General features: G+C 31.2%; 1 protein-coding gene across 1 annotated transcript; it reads right to left on the bottom strand.

Moving 5' to 3' along the window:
* Positions 1–1512: 1512 nt before the first annotated feature.
* LOC111695148 (serine/threonine-protein kinase fray2) lies at positions 1513–21865 on the bottom strand. Its single transcript, XM_023464359.1, has 11 exons — positions 21796–21865; positions 19893–19971; positions 18499–18577; positions 16727–17275; positions 16169–16294; positions 13571–13604; positions 12198–12287; positions 9725–9820; positions 9014–9127; positions 2306–2447; positions 1513–1750 (listed from the first exon to the last, which is right to left on the bottom strand). Exons 1-10 carry the CDS (start codon positions 21835–21837, stop codon positions 2313–2315), a joined length of 1344 nt encoding a protein of 447 aa, XP_023320127.1. The 5' UTR covers positions 21838–21865; the 3' UTR covers positions 1513–1750; positions 2306–2312.
* Positions 21866–22228: the final 363 nt, after the last annotated feature.

The raw sequence follows: 22228 nt of genomic DNA on the forward strand, positions 1-22228 counted from the left end.
TGTGACAAAGACTAAATTCATTTCGAAGTTTGTAGTATATTGAAATCTAAAATATTGAAGTAACAAATTCTGCTATGGAACTGATCAGTCAATCAAAATCTTAATTTTCAAGTCTTTATCTTTGTAACCGAATGTCTTATTATCTGTAATATTTTAAATTTAAAATATTTGATCTAAAAGAATTCATAGTTTAATTATATAAACTACATCAAGTTGAAAATATCAAGAGTTTAAATTTGTTGAAAGTTTCTCTCTTTCTCTCTTCAAATCAAACTTTTTTTTATTTGTAAAGAATAGTGTTTAAGTTGATTGTAGGGTTTTCATTTGCAAAATTTTGCGCAATGTTTGCAAAAGAGAGTGCAAATTTTTGCGAAAGAGAGTGCAAATTTGTGCGAAAGAAAGCGCAAATTTGTGCTTTCGTTGCGCTTCATTTTTGCGCGAAAAAAAAAACTTTTCCCAATCAATCGCAAACTTCATTTTGCGCAAAATTGCGCTATTCCACTTTTGCGTTATTCTTTTTAGCGGAGCAAATTCTCAGTAAAGGTTGAGTAAAGGTGTGAAATGTATAAATTAACTATGAGATTGCACTTTTATGCATATAATTGTAATGCTTAAAAATGAAGTGATTACTTGCCTGAAACTCTATTTTTCAACCTGATACATGATGGCACACTGATAATCAAGATGTACAAGACCTCAAAAGTGGAGCAACAGTTTGCCAATTGCCCATTTTAATCTTAAGATAGAAAAAGACGCGTAGCATTTTTAAAATGTATATGTCTAGGCCTACAAAAAAAGTATCAGTCAGTTGGCGAGGTAAAACCATCTCTTCAAAGTCGAGGCTGTATAAAAGATTGATGACTAAGTTTCAGTGTTTCTTTATCTCAGTGGACATAGACCTTTGATATTTCAATTATATGCATTCGTTTTATAGAAGTATAAGTCAACATTTGAAATACCAAAGTTTAACACCGCACAATGATTCATACATCTATTAAAACTATGCATCAATTTTTCAATTTTCAAATTTCTGTTTTATTATTTTTTGTCCCTTTGAAGATGTTGTAACTAAAATTAACCAATTGAAAGCAACAGAATCATAACTTATTTGTATGTAAATATTTTAATAAACCTTTAATTGTTTGATTCTGTGCTGTAAACTCTCAATTTTGGTCAATTAGCAATAAGACATTTTGCGTAAAAATTTACGTAATGTATTATTGCGCTTCATGCTCTAAAGATGCGCAAAAGTTCGCAAAAAAGTATTTGCGCGAAAATTACGCACATTTTGCGCAAAAAATATGATCATTTCGTGTAAACCCTAGTTGATTGTTATGATTTCCATATGTATTGGAACTCCCATAAAGATATAAAGAACAGGAAGAATAGTGTAAAAAATAACACTTTTGTAGATATACACCAAATACATAGATTATATCTGGAAAAAAATGATAAAATTAAAGAATGGATATATACAAAATAATTGGATTATTGTTCAAAAGTTTTTAAATAACAATTTAACATTGTGTCTTATATATTTAAAAATATTTGCTAAATCATCATTATTATTATTTTTACTTATTATAGTTTCTTTGGCACAAACACATTTAACAAGATTTTTTCCAAAGGATACCCTTGAAAATATTAATCTTTAATAAAAAGTTGAAAAAAACATTTAGAAATGCATTGAAATGGTTAAATTGTGATGGAATATTGTTTGAAAGTTTCACAATTTGGTCGCCAGAAACCCCTGAAATTAAATAAATAACATTGTCTTATCTATATTAGAAAATTTTTGAGTTATAATTTTGTTTTTTTAAGCAAATTTATCAATAATTCAAGAATAAGTATTTTGATCAATATTATTTTATTTATTGCAGAAGAGATGGTAGTGTAACCTTATTATTGGTTCTGTACTCTCAATATATCATGAGGATACAAAACTATATTAACCTTGTTATTTATTGAAGAAGAGATAGTTCGGCACTCTCAATATATCATGAGGATACAGAACTATATTAACCTTATTATTTATTGAAGAAGAGGTGGTTCTGCACTCTCAATATATCATGAGGTTACAGAAATATATTAACCTTATTATTTATTGAAGAAGAGATGGCTCTGCACTCTCAATATATCATGAGGATACAAAACTATATTAACCTTGTTATTTATTGAAGAAGAGATAGTTCGGCACTCTCAATATATCATGAGGATACAGAACTATATTAACCTTATTATTTATTGAAGAAGAGATGTTTCCGCACTCTCAATAGATCATGAGGATTCAGAACTATTATACTACCTTATTTTTATTGAAGAAGGGATGGTTCTGTACTCCCAATACTCATCATAAGGTTACAGAAAGGACAGTTTATATTCTCGCATCCGCACTGTAAAGTTGACTCATTCGGAGCATTTATAGAGTTGACCGTCAGTTCACCAGTCTGCATTATAAAGACTTTAAACAAGGAACTAATATCCTTACATGGAGGAACAGATTGTTTCCCAAAGGAACTGAATTTTTGCCACAAATTCTGACCCCATTATAGGTAGAACCCAATGTCGTAGACCTTTGATATTTCAAAGGATGAGTTCTGGTAGATCAAATAATCTTAGCTTTAAATATCAAAGGTTTACACTATTATGTTGCAAAGATATCGGGATTAATAGGTTTGCGTTTGTGGTAAAAACACAAATCCTTTCTAGAAATTAAAGAAATTGCATCTGGGAAATACAACTTTTATCTGGGGAATACAACTTTTATCCGGGGAATACAACTTTTATCTAGGGAATACAACTTTTATCTGGAGAATACAACTTTTATCTGGGAAATAGAACTTTTATCTGGAGAATACAACTTTTATCTGGGAAATACAACTTTTATCTGGAGAATACAACTTTTATCTGGGAAATACAACTTTTATCTGGCAAATACAACTTTTATCTGGAGAATACAACTTTTATCTGGGAAATACAACTTTTATCTGGAGAATACAACTTTTATCTGGGAAATACAACTTTTATCTGGCAAATACAACTTTTATCCGGGAAATACAACTTTTATCTGGGGAATACAACTTTTATCTGGGAAATACAACTTTTATCTGGGGAATACAACTTTTATCTGGGAAATACAACTTTTATCTGGGGAATACAACTTTTATCTAGGGAATACAACTTTTATCTACGGAATACAACTTTTATTTAGGGAATACAACTTTTATCTAGGGAATACAACTTTTATCTGGGGAATCGACTTTTATCTTGGGAATACAACCTTATCTGGGGAATACAACTTTTATCTAGGGAATACAACTTTTATCTAGGGAATACAACTTTTATCTGGGGAATACAATTTTTATCTAGGGAATACAACTTTTATCTGGGGAATACAACTTTTATCTAGGGAATACAACTTTTATCTAGGGAATACAATTTATAATTGGGGAATACAACATTTATCTGGGGAATACAACTTTTATCTGGGAAAACAAATTTTATCTGGGAAATGCAACTTTATCTGGGGAATACAACTTGTATCTGGGAAAAAAATGCAATGACGAAGAGAGATAGCATAGTTTTCTCCAGGTAGAGGTATAAAGAGCCCAACTAACCTTAAATTAAATCAGATCTTTGAAGGACAAAGTCAGCACTCGGGAGTCAAAAGAGTGTTTGCCGAGAACAATTAAGCATTGTTTGTCGGGGATTTGTTTGAATATTTAATCTCACAAAACTTTTAAAAGTTATTAAAAATGGATTTCATATTAAAACCGGATTTCACTTTATAAACGGATTTCAATTTAGCAAATTCATAGTCAAAGGATATATTTTAAATTCAACGTTGTAAATAAAAGGAATTAAGCCTTTGCCCCAAACTGAAATGTTCCATTCTCAATATCTTGGCAACCTGATGGTGTAAACCATATTTAAAACTTAGATTATTTGATAAAACTTAATTAATAATTTATAATATCTAATTTGCAAATTTGACTTAGTGGCAAAGTTTCAATTTTCCTACTTACTAATTCGTTATCTTGTTCTAATAATTGGGCTTGGATCTACTTATATTTCTTGGCCTTTAAAATCAATCATCATCTCATAATCGATTTAAAATCAATCATGATCTCATAATCGATTTAAAATCAATCATAATCTCATAATCGATTTAAAATCAATCATAATCTCATAATCGATTTAAAATCAATCATAATCTCATAATCGATTTAAAATCAATCATAATCTCATAATCGATTCAAAATCAAACATAATCTCATAATCGATTTAAAACATTAAACAAATGAATTTGTTCCTTCATGTGAATGGGTTTAACAACAATTCATGCAAATTACATTAAAAAGGTAAAAAAAAGGATATTTCCGTGCGTTCAAAGCTAAAAAAATCATGCACGACCAACTTTTTTTTTTAATCGGAATTGTATATTTGTGAAGTATTTTGGGTAAAACTATGTGATTAAGTTAACATCAGATAGGTTAACAACAGATGTGTATGTATCCTTTTACATCTTTGGTAAATATATTAATGAGATAAAGATCGCCTGCAACAAATTTACCTTATATTCATTTTTTAAGAGGGAGGGAAGGAAAAGAGAAGAAAAAGAAAAATAAATGTAATCCCCCCCCCAAAAAAAAATCAAATTACGAATTCTGAGTAATGAGGGGAATAAAATGGGAAGAAGAGAAGACAGGTTGAGGATGAAGAAAGGGGATGAGTAATGAAATGGGAAGTGAGGGGGCTGTGATGATGGGATAAAAATGAGGGTCACGGGATTTACATTAAGGGAATGCTGGGATCATGGGATCAATAGTACTGTAAGTGTTAATAAGAGGAGGGGGAGGGAGGGGGTGGTAATGGGATGGGATTATGGGTGGATAAGGGATAAGAGGAAATTTAAAATCTCGATTTAAAAAAAATGAAATGTTTGTAAATTCCAAATGTATTAGAAATTTCTAAATGTTCCATATAATTTCTAAATGTTCATCGGGGTTCATCAAAACAATGATATTCTTTAGTAAAATGTGAATTTCATCACAGCCTGCAATCATTTCGACAAATGTTGACACATTTTATTTTTGATAAAAAGAAACTGAATTGTTGCCACACACTCTGTTTTTTTAATCCCTATATCTTTGTAACCCAATGTCGTAAACCTTTGAAAGTTCAACTATGGATTCAAGAAAAAATAATCTTAAGTTGGATGCATTAAACCCTCAGGTTGAAAAGATACAGGGATTAACAAATATGAGTGTGTGACGAAACTCAACTTCTTAAATTATTGTTTTTGTTTTGATGACTCTAGGAGCTGTGTTGCCACAACACAGATTTTTAATCCCTATATCTTTGCAACTTAATGGCGTAGACCTTTGATATTTTAAACTGTGAATTCTGATATTACTAAAAATAATTTTAAATATTTCACTTTTACTTCCACGTTGCAAAGATATAGGAATTAGAAAATTTTACACAGAACTAAGATATAAAATGTAAAGAAAAACATGTAGAAGAAGACATTTTTACAAAAAGAGTTGGTAAAAACTGATCGAGCCAGTATCAGTATTATTACATATATATATATTCACACCATGCAATATGTAATGTTTTCTTTAGTAATTAGGTAAAAATTATTTTAATTAAAGAGACTGTACCTAAATTTTCAACTTGGTTAAAGAGATTTTCAACGTAATCAAATAAAGAATCTAAGAATATCTTTATAATTTTATAAGAAAAACTTTATATCTTTGCTTTTTCCTTAAAAGAATTGAGTTTTTTCCACAAACTCAAATCTTCTGATCCCAACATCTTTGCAAGCTGATGGTGCAAACCTTTGATATTTCAAACTTAGATTATTTTATCTATAAGTATTAATAGTTTGAAATATCTAAGGTCAACGACATTCAATTACAAAGACACCTGGCGCTTAAGATAGTTATTAATATAGCTGAAATTACAATTTTTTTTTGAAGAACAAAAAGAAGCTTAAATGATTTTTTTGCAAATTTCCTCTCGAAAGCTGAAACAAATGACTTTAATTATAAAGATTTTGAAAACACAAAAAACAAAAAATGTTTTTGCTTGAAGAGTGTCTATCTATACTATATGGAAGGTTTGGCTAGTGAAGCAAAGAAAAAAATAAGTTTTGCCCTGAACCTGAAGATAAAAATGTTCTCCATTTCAATGACATTTTTCAAGTTTTTCAAACCTCCTCAGAACATATAATATGAATACATAGTTTTTAAAGTTTGAACTAGAATTCAAGCACCCAATACACTTTCAATTTTTTTTTTGGGGGGGTGGGAGGATTTCACTTATTTGTCCATTGACAGTCCCTGACGGCTTATTTGATATGTTTGTAATATAGTAACATTGTAATGTAAATAATTACTATGAAAACATTACATGTTAACTATGTACTTAGTTTTGAGTTTAAATGAGCTTGAATCCTCTTTATATCTAGCTAATAAAAGATTAAGTACGTGACCAGTCAATTCTATGGGAAGGGTAATTTTTACCAGAAATTATCATGTCCAGGAGAAAATCAAAGAGGGTGTAAATTAATCAAATTGTATTGTGAAATTTCGTATATTTTTTTTCAGTACCGAGATTACTTTTTACAGCCTACAGGTTGAAATTTTTAAAGTAATGAACTTGTGAGTCATGTGGGACAGAAATCTCAAATTTGGATGTTTAATTCACACTACCTTTGATTTTCATGAATATCTATTCTTTACTATATGATTTGTCCAGTACGGTTCTGGTTTTTCTACTTAAAAAAATGTCATTTCTGAATCCTTATATTCTGAATTTCCTTAAAAGAATTCATTGTGGATAGCCTAAAAATAAGAATTTGTATGTACACATTAAATCCACGTGACCGACATGAATAACTTATCAAAATTTCCATTACTTTTGCATTCTTAGAATCAACCATTCAACGCGCACACACACTGATTGGATTAAAAATTAAATCCAATATAGTAATTTGAAAAAGTTTCTGTTATGGTAAAATAGTCGTCAAAATTATAGAGATTTTCACAATTATGGAAAAAATTAAAAATAAAAATATTTTTTTGATCAACACCAGATAATCTTCCTTGACTAGCTTTCCTTGACTCCTTAAAGGGATTGTTATTGTATTTAAGAGTGACCCTCTCTTTATATATAGGGTCATAGCCGATTCACAACGGTACCCTTAAATCTTCATTTTCAGGTCAAATTATTTCCTTTATTGTTTATGCAGCACAAATGCGCTTTTATAATGAAACCACAATTAAAAAAATAATTAATTTGCTCAAGAGAATAAGTTTAGTTGTATATATACCAATATACCAATGTATATATATATATATATATATATATATATATATATATATTAGAAATGTATTGTTAAAGCTTCAATTTACGAGCTTGTTTACTGAGTGTTCCTTTCCTTCCAAATTTTAAACCAAATATTCGGGGGAAGAGCAAACACTTTTGATATTTTTCAATTAATTGAGCAAAAAATGTCTTTATTGACATGATTAAACTTATATTAAGAAGGTTTTGATGGTCGTTGACTTAAAATGTTTTAACTTATTCCTGTTTATTTAGCTTCACAAAAATTGTCAAAAAGCAAAATCAAAAAAATGATAAAAAATTGATAAATGTTAAACTTTGGTTAAAAGCTAATTAAAACTAAAAACTCTGAATAAAAATAGGATTATATGGGACAAAAACATTTTTCTGACTTCCAGCATTTCTTTTGTTTAAGATTGTTTTGAAATTAAAGAAAGTCTAAGAAACTTAAAACAATTTACAATGCAGAAATTAGCCTGCTAATCCTATAACTTGCATGTAATGAGAGTTTCAACTACGTAAAAAGTAAGAATTTTCCCCAAAACTTGTGTCTTAGATTTAGTTAATAATACACTAACTTCATTCATATTTTACATTTTAACTACCTTGTATATTTGGTACTGGTTGTATGAGAATAATTCTATAAATAATTATATTCTATGAGTTTCTCTTTATTTTGCGGTAGCTATAAGCTGAGCAAGTAAGTATATTTTCATTCTTTCACTTAAAGGTACTGTTCACTATTAGCTTTTTATTGGTATTAGTCTTACTTTTTAAAGATAGCTGATTTATCATTCAGAGTTCCAGCACAAACCTTTGAATAGCCATTTTATAAACATTTTTTGTTCAGTACCAACAGCCCAAGAAAAATTAAAATTATCGTATTAAAAAATCCATGACTGCTACAAAAGCATCAAATAGTGTCAATTTAACTGTACCTGACCTTTGTGCTGGAATTCTGATAAATCAGCTTTTTCTCCGGCCATAGATATCTTTATAAAGTAAGACTAATACCAATGAATAGTCGATAGAACATTTAGTTTACCCTGAAGTTAACCAAAAAAGTGAACGGTTACATTAATGGTTGATCAAATAGACCCATACCCAGCAAACAAAAACCCGTAAAGAACACAAGAAGATTATTTGGTGTATTTCAAACAAGTGACCTATGAATATCCCATGATAATTCACGTCGACGATTTGATCATAGGTCTAGGACCGAGTTTTTGCGCGGCAAAAACTTGAGTTTATTTGTATTGGTATTCTTGTATTGTACTGGGATTAATTCCGCCCTATAATTGGCTATATTTCACTGAATCCATCGGCTTATACTATCACTCGTTTATATCTATCTAGTTCGGAATGCCATTAAGAAAAGTAACAATTGGTTTTTAACTAAAACTAAATGATGCTTTCCAACTGAGAGAACCTTCCGCAAACCTTATACAGGCAAAAAACTGTTCGGAATTCAAAACTCTTGCCGGAGCCATGCTTCTGTGTTTAGTAGTTTAGAAGAAAATACACAGATAAAGTACCCTTCTGCTAGAATTGACTGCTCTAGTTGAATTGTGTGAGTATCTCTGACCTGGCTCAACAGATTGTAGTTTTGGTATTGAGCTGCCCCTGGGTTTTGGTATTGCGCTCCCCCCGTATACGCTACCTCACGCTCATTGCTAGCATACAGAGTATCATACTCCATATGCCCAGTTCGAACAATGTCCTCCTTAGCGTATTTAGGAACAAAGGTTGCACTTGTAGTGTTGTGACGACTCTTCTAAACAAGAAAGGTAAAATCTTTAACAAAACCAATTCATTGAGGAACTAGATTTGAATAAATCATAGTGAGACATACAGGGTGTCCCACATCATATAAGACCGAGAACGGGTCTAAATTACGATTTTCGGGACTAATTAGAAAATTTCATTATAATGAACCATTTTGAAAAATAACATAAGGCTTATATAAGAATTTTCTTGCGGAAAATGATAAGATTTTCGAGTATTAAGGGGTCTATTTTGGTGTTAAAGATTGGAGATAATCTAATATGATATGGGACGCTCTGTAGTTAAACCACTTCTCTTGTAGTCTAAAGAGAAATGGTTCAATATTTCCGATTCAACTATATCTCTTGTAATCAGGCACCAGATTTTACAAAACAATTGAATTTTATTGATTTGTAAAAAAGTGTTCCATAATCCATAGCATTTATTCATATTTCAATCTATAAAAGGTTTGGAACTTAACTATCAAAAGTTTTTTTCAACAGCTACAAAAAAAAATGTTAGTCTGCGAATTGATCATGAAAAGATTCGAGCTAAATCCCCCCCCCCCCCGAAAAAAAAATATTTTAAATATTTGAAGCTAAATTACCTCTAGAAGCTGAGCTGTCTTAACTGCGCTGACGATACTTCTCATTTTACTTGCAAACTTCTTTTTAGCTGCTGTCTTAGGGGCAACTGGTTCAACCTTAATGAGATAGGTTTCAAACAGTTGATAAATCTTGGACACATTAGTCAACACCAATAGATTGCTTACTTGTGGAGGAGTTGCTATTTTGTATATAAAATTTTAAAAATAACTGGCCAGTGGCCAAGCTACGCAAATTGTTGTAGCTGTTATGTTAGTCATGAATGCATGTGTGAATAAGTATCATACTATGTCGAAGCACTTGTTGATCGACATGATTGGCATTAAGCTTGTTTATAGTTAGGAACTATTTTCCCAACAACTATCATCGCTTTTGGAGCTGCCTTCGCCCTTACTCATTTTACATAAGGCATGGTGGAACATTTTGATAACTAATAAATGAATGGCAATCTGGCTGGTGCCGTTAACAAATTTTAAAATATATTCCTTTAACATTGACAATAAGATTGAGACTGTTATTGAAAAGTAACATACTTAAAGAGTGAAAAATAGCTGATATTTGAAAAATTAATCTCTTAAACAATTTTAGCTAACGATTTTAACAAAGGGGTTAAAAAAAGTCTGGATGTGCCCAGTCCTAAATATACATAAAACTGTGGCTTCTAAGTTGTGTCTTTGAGCTGGTAAAAATGTTTGCTTAGTGTTTAGTGCAGTCTTTCAAGTACTTATCTTTAAAGTATTTCTTTATTTATATATTCTGTCCAAAAATGAGTCCATGTAATAAATATTGGGTCACATGATATTCTGTAAACTTGCAGTTCATTGTACATTAATCATCTATGTTTGTAAACTTCTACGTAAAAACTCGTTAATCATTTGAACTGTGTTTCAGTTGAATATGTAGCATGGTTAGCTTAAACCCTTTTTAAATAAGTACATTCAACTTATATACATGTGTGGAGTTAGCTTGACTGCTTTAAATATCCTCCCTAATCCAATAAATATGCACATCTTTGCATGCGCCTATTTCAACTGTGCTGTAATACGTAGCATGATTGCCTTAATCATGTGATATTAATTACATCTATAAACTTTAACTTGTAGCATTTAAACCTTAAGTATTGGCAGTTAGAGTATTACAGTATTACAGTGTAGAGTATTGTATTAGGGTTGAGATCATACCTTGTTTAGGGTAGAGATCGATTAGGGGCTTGTAGAAAGCCAATAGCTTGTTGATAGCTAAGCGTGTGTCCCTATGTGACATTTAGAGCTAGAGTAATAGCTTTTTGATAGCTATGATTGTGTCACTGTGTTGCATTTAGAGCCTGATTATAGCCAGATTGATAAGCTACGCTTCTGTCCCTCTGTTGCATTTAGAGCCTGAGCAATTGATAAGCTTAGCTTGTGTCCCTGTGTGGCATTTAGAGCCAGGTGGTTTACATCCTTGTTGACATGGATAACAGAGTGTTTTAGCCTGGACAGTTTGAGGGACAAACTTTACAGAGTACTGTATTTACTACATCCAAACCTTTTCTTTAGGGCCTTTGTCGCTCCTTGTCTATACATNTTAAATGTTAAGAAAGAAAAAAATCCTGTTATCAGACATGAGCTTGTCAATCATTTTCCTTTCATAAAATATGAATAGGGTAAACATTAAGAAAATTGTATACAACAGAAATATATTTTTTTTTTGAATTTTCATTTTCTGTTTGTGAAATACAGACAAAATAAAGTTTAAACTAACTTTGGAATTTCACAAAAAAAAAGTTCTTGTTATCTCTTGCAGTTTTATCCTCACAGGGGGTGGATTAGCTAAACAACTTTTTTTTCATAGTTTGAATTAAATTAAGTGCATTTGCATTTCATAGAGATTAATAATTTTTATGTTGTTTATATTTTTGATCAATTACTTACAATGGATGATAAAATTGATCAAAGTAAGATTAACTAACCTCAGCTCAATTGCTTATGTAAAATTAATCATTTTTTGATGATAATGTTTAGAATCGTGAACAGCTTTATGAAATTTTAAAAAATTTCTAGGAAAAAAATGTAAATGTTCCAATGTTGGTTAAAGATAAAGTTTAAGTTTTAAAATAATTGTTCAATGGGCTATGGCTTCAAATTTAAGCATACTATAATAGAATAAATTCAGTATCCTACTCCATGTAAAAATTAAAATAGCTTACCACAAGGGCTGGATGTCATTAAAGGAGTACAAACAAAATTCACAAGATTAATGCCGCTGTTCCGAAAAATTAACAAATGCATTAAAACGAGTTCTTAAAAACATTAGAACTATCTTTAAATTAATGAACGTGGAACAACCAGTAATTGGTTGAAAAAACCCGTCTGAAATTGTTAATGTTAAGAATGATCAACACGTTTCAAATCAGGGACACGTTCCAAATCAGGAACACATCCCAAATCAGGAACGATTGCAAAAAAGGTTAGGAACGTGTCTAGCCAAACTTACCACTGGTATTGGTTGTTCCTCTGCTGCTAGGTTTATAGATTTAACAGAGTCAACTAGAGATGAGGTGTCCTCATCAGAACTTCCTTTAGACTAATCAAAAACAGATCATAAAAAAAAAACAATTTAAGAGTTTGGGAAAAAAACATCATCATTGAACTACTATTGGAACTCTGATGAGAAGGTTGGGGTCTCTGATGAAAATTTTTGGGTCTGCAATGAAAAGTTTGGGGTCTGCAATAAAAAGCTCCAATGAATTTCTGTGGGTTGCCTATGAGATTACTATGGGGGTATTTAATAGCCATGGGGGTCTCTGAACTAAAGTAAATGTTTAAGCAATTTTTTAAAATAAACTTTTAGTAATGAAACTATCTTAACGTTCTAGTATATACATAAGCTTGGAACTTGTGAATCTCAGGATCAACCTTAATCTCTATATTTTGAAGTCTATGGATTAACTTAATTCCTCTTCCATATCCCATGATAATCGTACCTTCAAGGAATAACTGAAATGATGTGATCAAGTAATGATCTTCAAATCAAAAGTGCCAACATTGGATATCAAGATCAAGCGCGTAAAATTAACAATATCCATAAAAAAGTATCGATCTTTGTTTTAATAGTTTATGAATAAGCTTTGAAGTTACAGAAAGTAGCTGTGTCATATTTATTTTTGTTGAAAACCATGTATTTTGGTTCCAATTTAATCAAATGTTTCAAATGTTTTGTTTTCCCAAATTCAACAGGGTAAAATAGTTCTTTTGTTTTTCTTCCTCGTGAAACTTTTCTTTATTACATTTCTCAAACGAGCCCAACCAGGCGGGTTCGGGTAACAAAAATAAAATTCTTTGAAATCTAAATAACTTAACCGCCTTTAGACCAACATTATCGGCCTATTATTCCCCCAACACAGGGAGATTAGGTTACTTAACGTCCTTTTGGGACTGTTATGTAAAATAACCACCTGTCGCGTTCTGCAAAGTTTTCGGGAAAAAATTCATCCATTTTCATCTCAAAAGATGATAACATTGTATATAACTATAGTTTTTCGAGTAATTTCAAAATTTTATTTAACCACAGATTCCCTCGACCAATTTGTCTACAAATTCCTTTAACTTCCCTGTAAAGTAGTTGTAAATAATAATAATTCACTCCAGTTTTTGGTATTTTTCTCTCTATAGATCCATGCAATTAAAAATAAACAATATTAGATTTTATTTTTATTTTTATCGAAATCATTTTTATTTTTTTCGGTAATATTTCGATACAAATGTTAGTTCAATTTAATTAGGTTGCAATAAAAAGAAGTTAAAAAATCAAGCAATGGAGTTTAGAATGTTATTAAAAATAAAGAATTTTAATAAATCTGTTTTTTCCTTTATTGCTCTTCTCTTTTCAGGATCAGAAGTTCTAAAATAAATATATAAAAATATTGATTGTAAATACTCTCAAATTGTTAAAAAATGATCACCTAGAGCAAAGCAAAATTTTGCAGTAACAGAATAAAATCCGAAACTTTAAACTGATGAATTAATCAAAGGCTTTTTTAAAGTCTAATCTCAATTCAGAAACATTTTGGGAAATAAATAGATTTATATGAAGTGTATAAATGAAACAAATGGTTAGTATTAATCATTACCATGTTGATTTGAAAATTGTTGTGTACTGTGACTGATACTCATATACATAAGTCGTTTTGATGAAAATTTCTGACCCTAAGGGAATTGAGTTTTTGCCAAAAAAAACTCAACTTTTTCTTGTCCCTTTATCTTTATAACCTAATGGTGTAAACCTTTAAAATTTCAAGCGTAGATTATTTGCAAGGTCTGCAACATTGGACAAAAATGAGGATTAGAAAATTAGAGTTTGTGGCACAAACTTATTTCCTTTACTTTATCAGACACTTTTCCTGTCTTTTTAACTTTTTAAATTGTATATGTCAAATCCCTCCTCCTCCCACCCCCTTTCAAAAGAAAAAGTTTGATTATACTTTGACATCCAGGTTCTATCTCATTTTCTCATAAACATATTTTGTTATGCCAGAAAATCTAAAATTATGATCTGGCAAAATATGCTATTTGTCATTTTCTGGTTTAGAATAAATGTGGTGGAAAACATGTGCAAAATATTTATTAAGATTAAATGAGATTCAGATACATTGTCCATTAGGGTGGGTCATAGTATAAAAGTTAATCCCCCCCCTCATGGTTTTTGCTTGTTACTTGACGTCCCAAAATGTAAGCCATGGTGGCTGCGTTATACTCCTAAAAAATAATAATTATCACACGCACCTCTGACCCTTTATTAAATTAAAATTCAATTTAAAGTCTGACCGCGTCAACCTTGTTGCACGGGCTAGTCCTATTGAGTGTCTGCTGTTTTTAGCCAATGTCTGGGCGATACAGTACAAACTGGGACCAGAAAGGTTGACCCGGCTTGGAAATTAAAATGTACTACGACTGCCAGTTATTATGCCACATCAATTAAACTTAACCATCTCCTATTATAGTGGCAATAAAGGGACTGTTAGCAAAATTTCCAGCGACACTTCATGTAAAGATGATAATGCTTTAATAGATTTGTCTGATCAAGTATGAATTTGATATTAATGTTTATAATTTGAAAACTGATTATTTTTAATTGTGGTGCCTCTACAAAAGTGACTTGCGCATTTCAACATCGGAATTATTTGAAAAAATACTTTTAAATCTAGAAAAACGACAATATCTTCCATATTATGATCAGCTGATGGAGTCTAGAGCGTTGCCATGTCATGTGTTTGTTTTCTACTCTGAACCAATAGAAACAGTATGGCAGTAACATCTATCTTTCTATCTGTCTCATTATCCAATTAGAGATATGAATTCTTCAATCGGCGCTATCAGTAAATGGAAATTCTTCTAATGAAACTACATGGAGTTTATTGGTTAAAATTATGCTTTTAGTCGCTTTAATGTGCAATAGCTTGCCTAACTTTAACTTATGACCATTTCCCCGTGTTTCCTGAAAGCCCCGGCGTCCTTCTCCTCTCTATCTTTAGTGTAATCATAAACCTGATAATACACGCTAAACATAGCTTACTATGTGTTCTGCAGTAATTTTCAGTACACTGACTGAACATATAGTTTTTAGTGGTCGAGTGAATAGAATTTTTCATTTTTTGATATTTTGATAAATATTATCCTGTTTCTTCTCTGCTATATTTTCTGTTTCCTCTCTGATATATTATCCTGTTTCCTCTCTGATATATTATCCTGATTCCTCTCTGATATATTATCCTGTTTCCTCTCTGATATATTATCCTGTTTCCGCTCTGCTATATTATCTGTTTAGTTATCAGATACTAAAATATAAGAGCTTCTGCTATGGTGTTATCAAATACAAGGAAATATATCGTGTTTTGTATCATGCGCTGAACTTCCTTAAAAATAAATCAATATTCCCACTAGGAAGTTAACAGCGTTACAGCGATTTACATTGATATCCGTTAAACCTTAAGCTGATAAAAAATTTAGAAAATTCCTTGATTTTTCTGACACTGATAATATCTCCATTGCCTCTGAAAAAGCTTGAAATGTGTATATCACTTTCGCAGAGAAATCCCAAATAAAAATAAATAGTTAATTTTTAATTCATACTTGATCAGACAAAGCTTTTAAAAGCACCGTTGTAACGCGGGCCTTGACATCTTTGAAAGATAGGTCACTTGAATTTACGCTTACTGTCCCTTATAAATTGATTATAAAATTATATAAACTTGTGAGGGAGTTCGGTTTTCGCCGGTGGAAAACCAGTGTACCGTACAGCTTGCTCCAGCTGCTTAAAAGTCGTCTTGGTTACTTAAGAATTGCTGAATTTGGTTATACAGGGTGTCCCCGTCATATTGGATCGTGCTACAGTATAAGTTAAAGTTTTTTTTACTTTTTTTCTGAAAATCTGAAAAGTTAGGCTTAACTATTAGCCAATTATATTACCTGGAATCCCTATTCTCTCTGGAGTCCTTTTGTTCTCTGTACTCCCTGTACTCCCTTCTGTCCTCTCTTCTGGAATCTGATTCATATTTGGAACTCTGTCTATCGTCTACATGTCGTTTTGATGACCTAAAATATAGAGATGACATCGTTTTCGTGATTGAACATTTTTCGAAACGAACAAAGTTTTTCTTGAATAATTATCTTTTTCAGGAAAAATAACAAACAATGAACAATAAATTTCATCGTTCAGAAAAATTAAAATTATTACCGAACATTCGCATTTTTTAGACAATTTCTAAATCTAAAGATTGTTTTTTACTGAGCAAACAATTTTTGAAATTTCTGACAAAGGAATTGAGTCTTTCGCACAAATTCTAATTTGTGTCTCTGACAAAGACTCATTTCCTTTCTTGGATTCCTGTCAGGGATTTAGGAAAAGCTGTACAGGGCGCTTGAGAAAAGTGTATTGTCTTTAAAAGGGGAAATAGTTTCTATATTCACAAAACCTCTCACTGCAATTTTGTGAGGTTTTAAAATCAGTGATTGAACTAATTATACCTGTAATCAGACTCATCTCTGCTTCTGCTTGATCTTTTTTCTTTGTCTTGGTCATCCTTTAAGTCGCTGTCTTTTGATCTACGCTCTTTATCCTCCCCCTTATATTTTGTACTGCGGTCTCTGTCCTCATCTTTTGATCTTCGATCTCTATCACTATCCTTTGATCTGCGTTCTCTATCCTCATCTTTGTATCTTCGGTCTTTATCCTCGTCCTTTGGTCTTCGGTCCCTTTCATCGTCTTTGTGTCTACGCTCTCTGTCTTCATCTTTGTATCGTCTTTCTCTGTCTTCGTCTTTGTATCTTCGGTCTCGATCATCATCTTTTGATCTTCGATCTCGATCATCATCTTTTGATCTTCGATCTCGATCATCATCTTTTGATCTTCGATCCCGATCATCATCTTTTGATCTTCGATCCCGATCATCATCTTTCCGATCATCATCTTTTGATCTTCGATCCCGATCATCATCTTTTGATCTTCGATCCCGATCATCATCTTTGTATCTGTCCCTGTCTCCATTAGCTCGGCTAGTTTGATGTTCCAGTTCCCTGAAATAAAGGGACTGGTAACATAATTTTAAGTGACCTTCTGTGCAATATTGGAAATACCGGATTCACAACAGTACCCTTGAAATATTTATCTGTTCAAGAAGATATTGTTGTTTTTCTAGATTTAAAAGTATTTAATTCAGATAATTCTGATATGTCGTCCTGCAGTAGAAATGCGCAAGTCATTTGTGTTGAGAGCCCCCAATGGAAACTAAGCAGCTTTCAAAGTTATAAATGTTGATATATAATTCATCCTTGATCAGACAAAGCTGTTACATGCAGGATATTTATAATAATTAGGCCAGAATCTTGTACAAATTTGTTATGTATGATTTACTTTTTATTGCCAAAAGTAAAAACTATTAATTTCGTGATAAATTTTATCTTTTCAATCTCATAGTTACTTCATATTAAACCGAGTTTAGTGTGCAATCTGCTTTTTGTTGCAAACTTTACTTGTTTTATTGTTTTATACACAGTCATTTATTAGAGGAGATTGGTTTATAGTGCTGACAAACATAAACCCTGTCTAGAGATGGGAATTGTTCTCTACATAAACCCTGTCTAGAGATGGAATCGTTCTCTACATAAACTCTGTCTAGAGATGGGAATTGTTCTCTACATAAACCCTGTCTAGAGATGGAATCGTTCTCTACATAAACTCTGTCTAGAGATGGGAATTGTTCTCTAAATAAACCGTGTCTAGAGATGGGAATCGTGTTTGGGAACAAATGAACATTTTTTAGGGAGAAATGTTTCGTTCAGAAAAATTGTAACATTCAGGGAAATTAGAAAACAAACAAAAAAAAAACAATTTAAATTTTTAACGCTTGATCCGCATTTCATGAATTTATTACATTTTTTACATTTTTTCATAAACTTTAGTAAAACGTATTTTTTTAATGAACGCACAAATGAAATGGATCGTAAAATGTCAAATGTCCATCTCTAGCCATGTCCAGGTTTATTGACAATATAACTCTACATTAACCAGAGCTAAAACATGTCCATCTCTTCAATAGTTGTTGCATATTTTATCCAGTGGGGCCAGATTTAATTCATAGGAGACGTAGTTGAACTACATAGTTAAAATGAACCACTACTTTTATCTTGACCCGGTGGTACGTGGTTCAACTTATTGTTTCTATTCATTAAATCTTTCTAAATTTTATTTGCATGGAAATATCCTCAGTTTAGTTCAAGAGAAAAATGAAACACCTAACCTTCGTCGTTTATCACGTTCTCCTCGGCGTTTTCCATCATTGCCTTCTTTTCCATTCAATTCATACCTTCCTCCTACATCTAGAAAATTGATTGAAAATTTTTATTAAATTATCTTTTTTAATGAGAAAAAGACTAAAATGTTAGATTAAAAGGTCCAAAATTAGAAAAGAACTGATTGGAGATAAAGTAAGCTCATCACAATCAACTCAAATCAATTGTATTGAACCAAACTGTACATGACAGGAAAATATCAGTGCAAGAAATAAAGTCAAAAACTTTGTATTGCTACCGAGTCAAAAACCTCTATTTTCCTTACAATTTTGCTATTTGACAAAGCGTGAATATGAGTAATTTTCCTTCAAATCTTTTTTATCTTTGATTAAATTTTAAATGATATTTAAAAAACTGTTTATATTTCAAACCTTGCATGGAAATTGCTAATAAAACTGAAGAAATTTTGCAAAAATAGATTGCCAATCTTTTTGTATGAAATTTACACAATTCTATGATTTTTACACTTTAAAGTGACTAAATATTATTAAACCTAACAACAACTTGTGTTAATAAAGGCAAGCCTGTAACTGTTGCCTTTTATAACAACAATTCATATTTCAAACACCGTTTATTTTTTAGGAAATCTTAATCTGAGATATATATATATATATATATATATATATATATATATATTAGTAGTGACCATTGGCAGTTTTTGAAATATTAAAAAACTACCAAATTGACATTTTTCATTGGTTAAAGGAAAAACTTAAAAAATGAGCATGTTTTAATAAAGTTAAAATATTGATGCACGATATTTTACAAATGATGTTAATTAGGATTACGATTATCTCTAGGGTTACCCCCACCAAATGTAAGACTTTCATGATGATCAAATATTCTATAATTACATGATGATCTGGAGTTTTGTATAGTTTTTAAAATAATGTAATAAATGCTTTGGGATAACAGAATTAATATTACATTTTCAAAGATCCCATAATGAAGAATAATAAGTAAGTTCCTTAGAGTCGTCTCTGAAGTCTCATATTTTGTGGCTAACCCTGAATTAGATGTCGTCGTGGTGGCTTTCATTAAAAAAAGGCACGGCCGATTCCCCCCAGTACCTTTGAAACCTTAATCTGATCAGCACTGTGGAGGATAATGTCATTTTTTTCATTTGGAAAATTTCTCTTTAGTTTCCGAAACAAGAAAAGTAACTTTTGTAGGATTCCGCAAATGAAAATATTCAGTTTTCAAAAACATCATGTATTCATAATTCATACTTGATCAGACAATCTTTTCAATAGTACCTTTGTGAATCGGACAATGCACCCTTTCAGTAGGGTCTTATGAAATTACGTTAACAATGGATTGTTAAGATAAAAATGAAATTAACCTCCTGAGTCTCTGCTCACTGTCCTCTCAAACGTCCTCTCTGGTTCTCCCATATTATCAGAAACCTCACCAAATGTTACCTAAATATATCACACAAATATAAAGCTATTTGCTCATATTAATATTTGTAGGTTTATATTTTAGCTATAGCTGGCCAAACGGCCGGACCGAATTGGCTGACATTGTTTTTAGGAAAATTATGGGCCGGGGGTATTATAGGCTAAGAAATAATAATTTCATGTTTAAAATTACAGTTTTTTTCAAAATTCAATTTTTTCCTAAAGTTAAACCCTAAAGGAGCCATACATCGAAAGAATTCATCAAATGTCGTCTTGACAATTTGTCTATGGGTTTTATACTATTTTACCTAAATCTCAGTATTTGCGAAAATAAAGAAATAGCCATGAATATGCGGGAAGAGTTTTAAAGAGTTCCATATAATCATTTCATCAAAAAAAACTAAATATCTGCAACATTTCATTATCAGTAAGTGAAAAATACGACATTTGATGAATTCTTTCGATGTATGGTTTATTTAGGGTTTCACTGTATAAAATGCGAATTATTATTGTCATTTCAGAAACATCACTATGGATCTTGGCATTGGTAATCGTTATAACAGTTAGGTTTCTCTCAAACACTTTCTTTCATTAAAAACTGCTAACCTTATGAAGTGAGCTGTTTTTATTAGGTAAAAATGTTCGCTTCTGGACGTGAACTCTTTTTACGTCATAAAAACCGCTCCAATCTGTAGAACTAGACTATGTCTAGCCCCAAAAAAACGCTTATTTCGTGTTTGACTATCCTAAAACTTCTCTTGGTCTGAGGAACATAAATCCGGTTTAACAATGATCATTCCAAACCAGTCGAGTCTGAATAAATTGTATATAAAGTTTGATATTTAATAATTATTTAATTATATGAATAGAGGATAAAAACAAGGTAAAATTTAAGAAATATTTCAAGAAGAGAATTATTTCAACCACAAATGAATAATTTGGAGTCCGAACTGATAATCTATGTTTAAGGGCCGCACCTCCCCCCCCCTTCCCAGAAAAGGCTTTAGAGAAAAGGTAAAGTGTGTCAATGCATGTTAATGGCTCAATTTTTTAAAGCCAGCTCATTAAATTTTTTTTGACTGTTTGGGTACTGAGAGGGCTTGAAAGAATGCAAAAAATAGTTAAAAAATATGTTAAATACAATTTGTTTTGACAGATATTCAGATGTGACACACGTTTTTTTGTCTATTTTTAAAGAGATTTTCAAAAGAGTAGTTTTTAGATCTGTAGCTTTATATCACACGGACCGGACTTGTTACCGCCCTGTAACCTACCCTATGCATAAAAAATGTACAAAAAAAATATTCCATAAAATTTAAAAAAATTCAAGTTGATAGCGTCAAAAATGAGAGAGCTATAGGGCAAAAAAGGGCTTAACTAAAATTGACTCTGACTCTGACTCAAGGTGATAATGTTAAATCATGAGATTACTCGTGAAAAAAGGTTTAACTAATCTGAAATGGAATTTAAAGAATTTGAGCCGCGGTGTGAATCTGCCAAAACCCGGTTTAAATTAAGCGCCGGCTTAAATCTTGAAACATTTGATACAATTTTAAGTGGAACCAACCATATTTCAGCCGCGGCTTAAATTTAAACCGCCGCTCAAACTCTTTAAATTCGGCCACTGTTCATTCAACAGTTTCCCCCTCTTTCCACTGAGTTAAAAACCTTTACCATTAGATTAATAATAATACAGATAGAACTCTAAATGTAGTCAGTTCAATATTTAAGGGTTTTTCGTTTTTGGGCTACTGCTTCAGGGTTCATATTGAACGAAAAAATGCTAAATCTAGAAAGAGAACATCTAATGTTTTATCTGTTATTATTAATTAATAAAATTGTTACCTGTGTTTTCAGTTTTGGTCTTGATACAATCTCTCTGTTCATTTCCAGATATAACACTCAGCTGAATTCTGAAATGAGATTTTTTATTTCTGAAAAATGCTACTTTTTAAATAATGATAACGCTCATGATTTTTCCGAAAAAGTATTAGATTTGTTTCCGAAAAAGTATTAGATTTGTTTCCGAAAAAGTATTTGATTGTTTCCGAAAAAGTATTAGATTTGTTTCCGAAAAAGTATTAGATTTGTTTCCGAAAAAACGCTCAGTTCATTTCTGATATATGCGATCAGTTTATTTCTGAAAAACGCTCAGTTAATTTATAAAATAACACTAGTTTATTTGGGGAAAAAAACCCTTAGTTTATTTCTGAAAAAAGCGCTAAGTTTATTTCTTGAATGTGAAAAGTTTATTTTAGCCAAAACGTCCAGTTTGAAT

This window comes from Eurytemora carolleeae, unplaced genomic scaffold, assembly GCF_000591075.1.
Source record: "Eurytemora carolleeae unplaced genomic scaffold, Eaff_2.0 scaffold217, whole genome shotgun sequence".
NCBI classification, from domain to species: domain Eukaryota; kingdom Metazoa; phylum Arthropoda; class Copepoda; order Calanoida; family Temoridae; genus Eurytemora; species Eurytemora carolleeae.

Bases quoted from the DNA above. Each gene is read 5' to 3' on its own strand.
- LOC111695148 (XM_023464359.1), bottom strand. From the start codon at position 21,837: ATGAACAGAGAGATTGTATCAAGACCAAAACTGAAAACACAG. The intron at 17,276-18,498 runs GTTAGGTGTTTC...CCTTTATTTCAG, and splicing joins GAACGTGATAAACGACGAAG to GGAACTGGAACATCAAACTA. The intron at 12,288-13,570 runs GAAAAAACAGAT...GTTTTTGATTAG, and splicing joins AAAAGAGAAGAGCAATAAAG to TCTAAAGGAAGTTCTGATGA.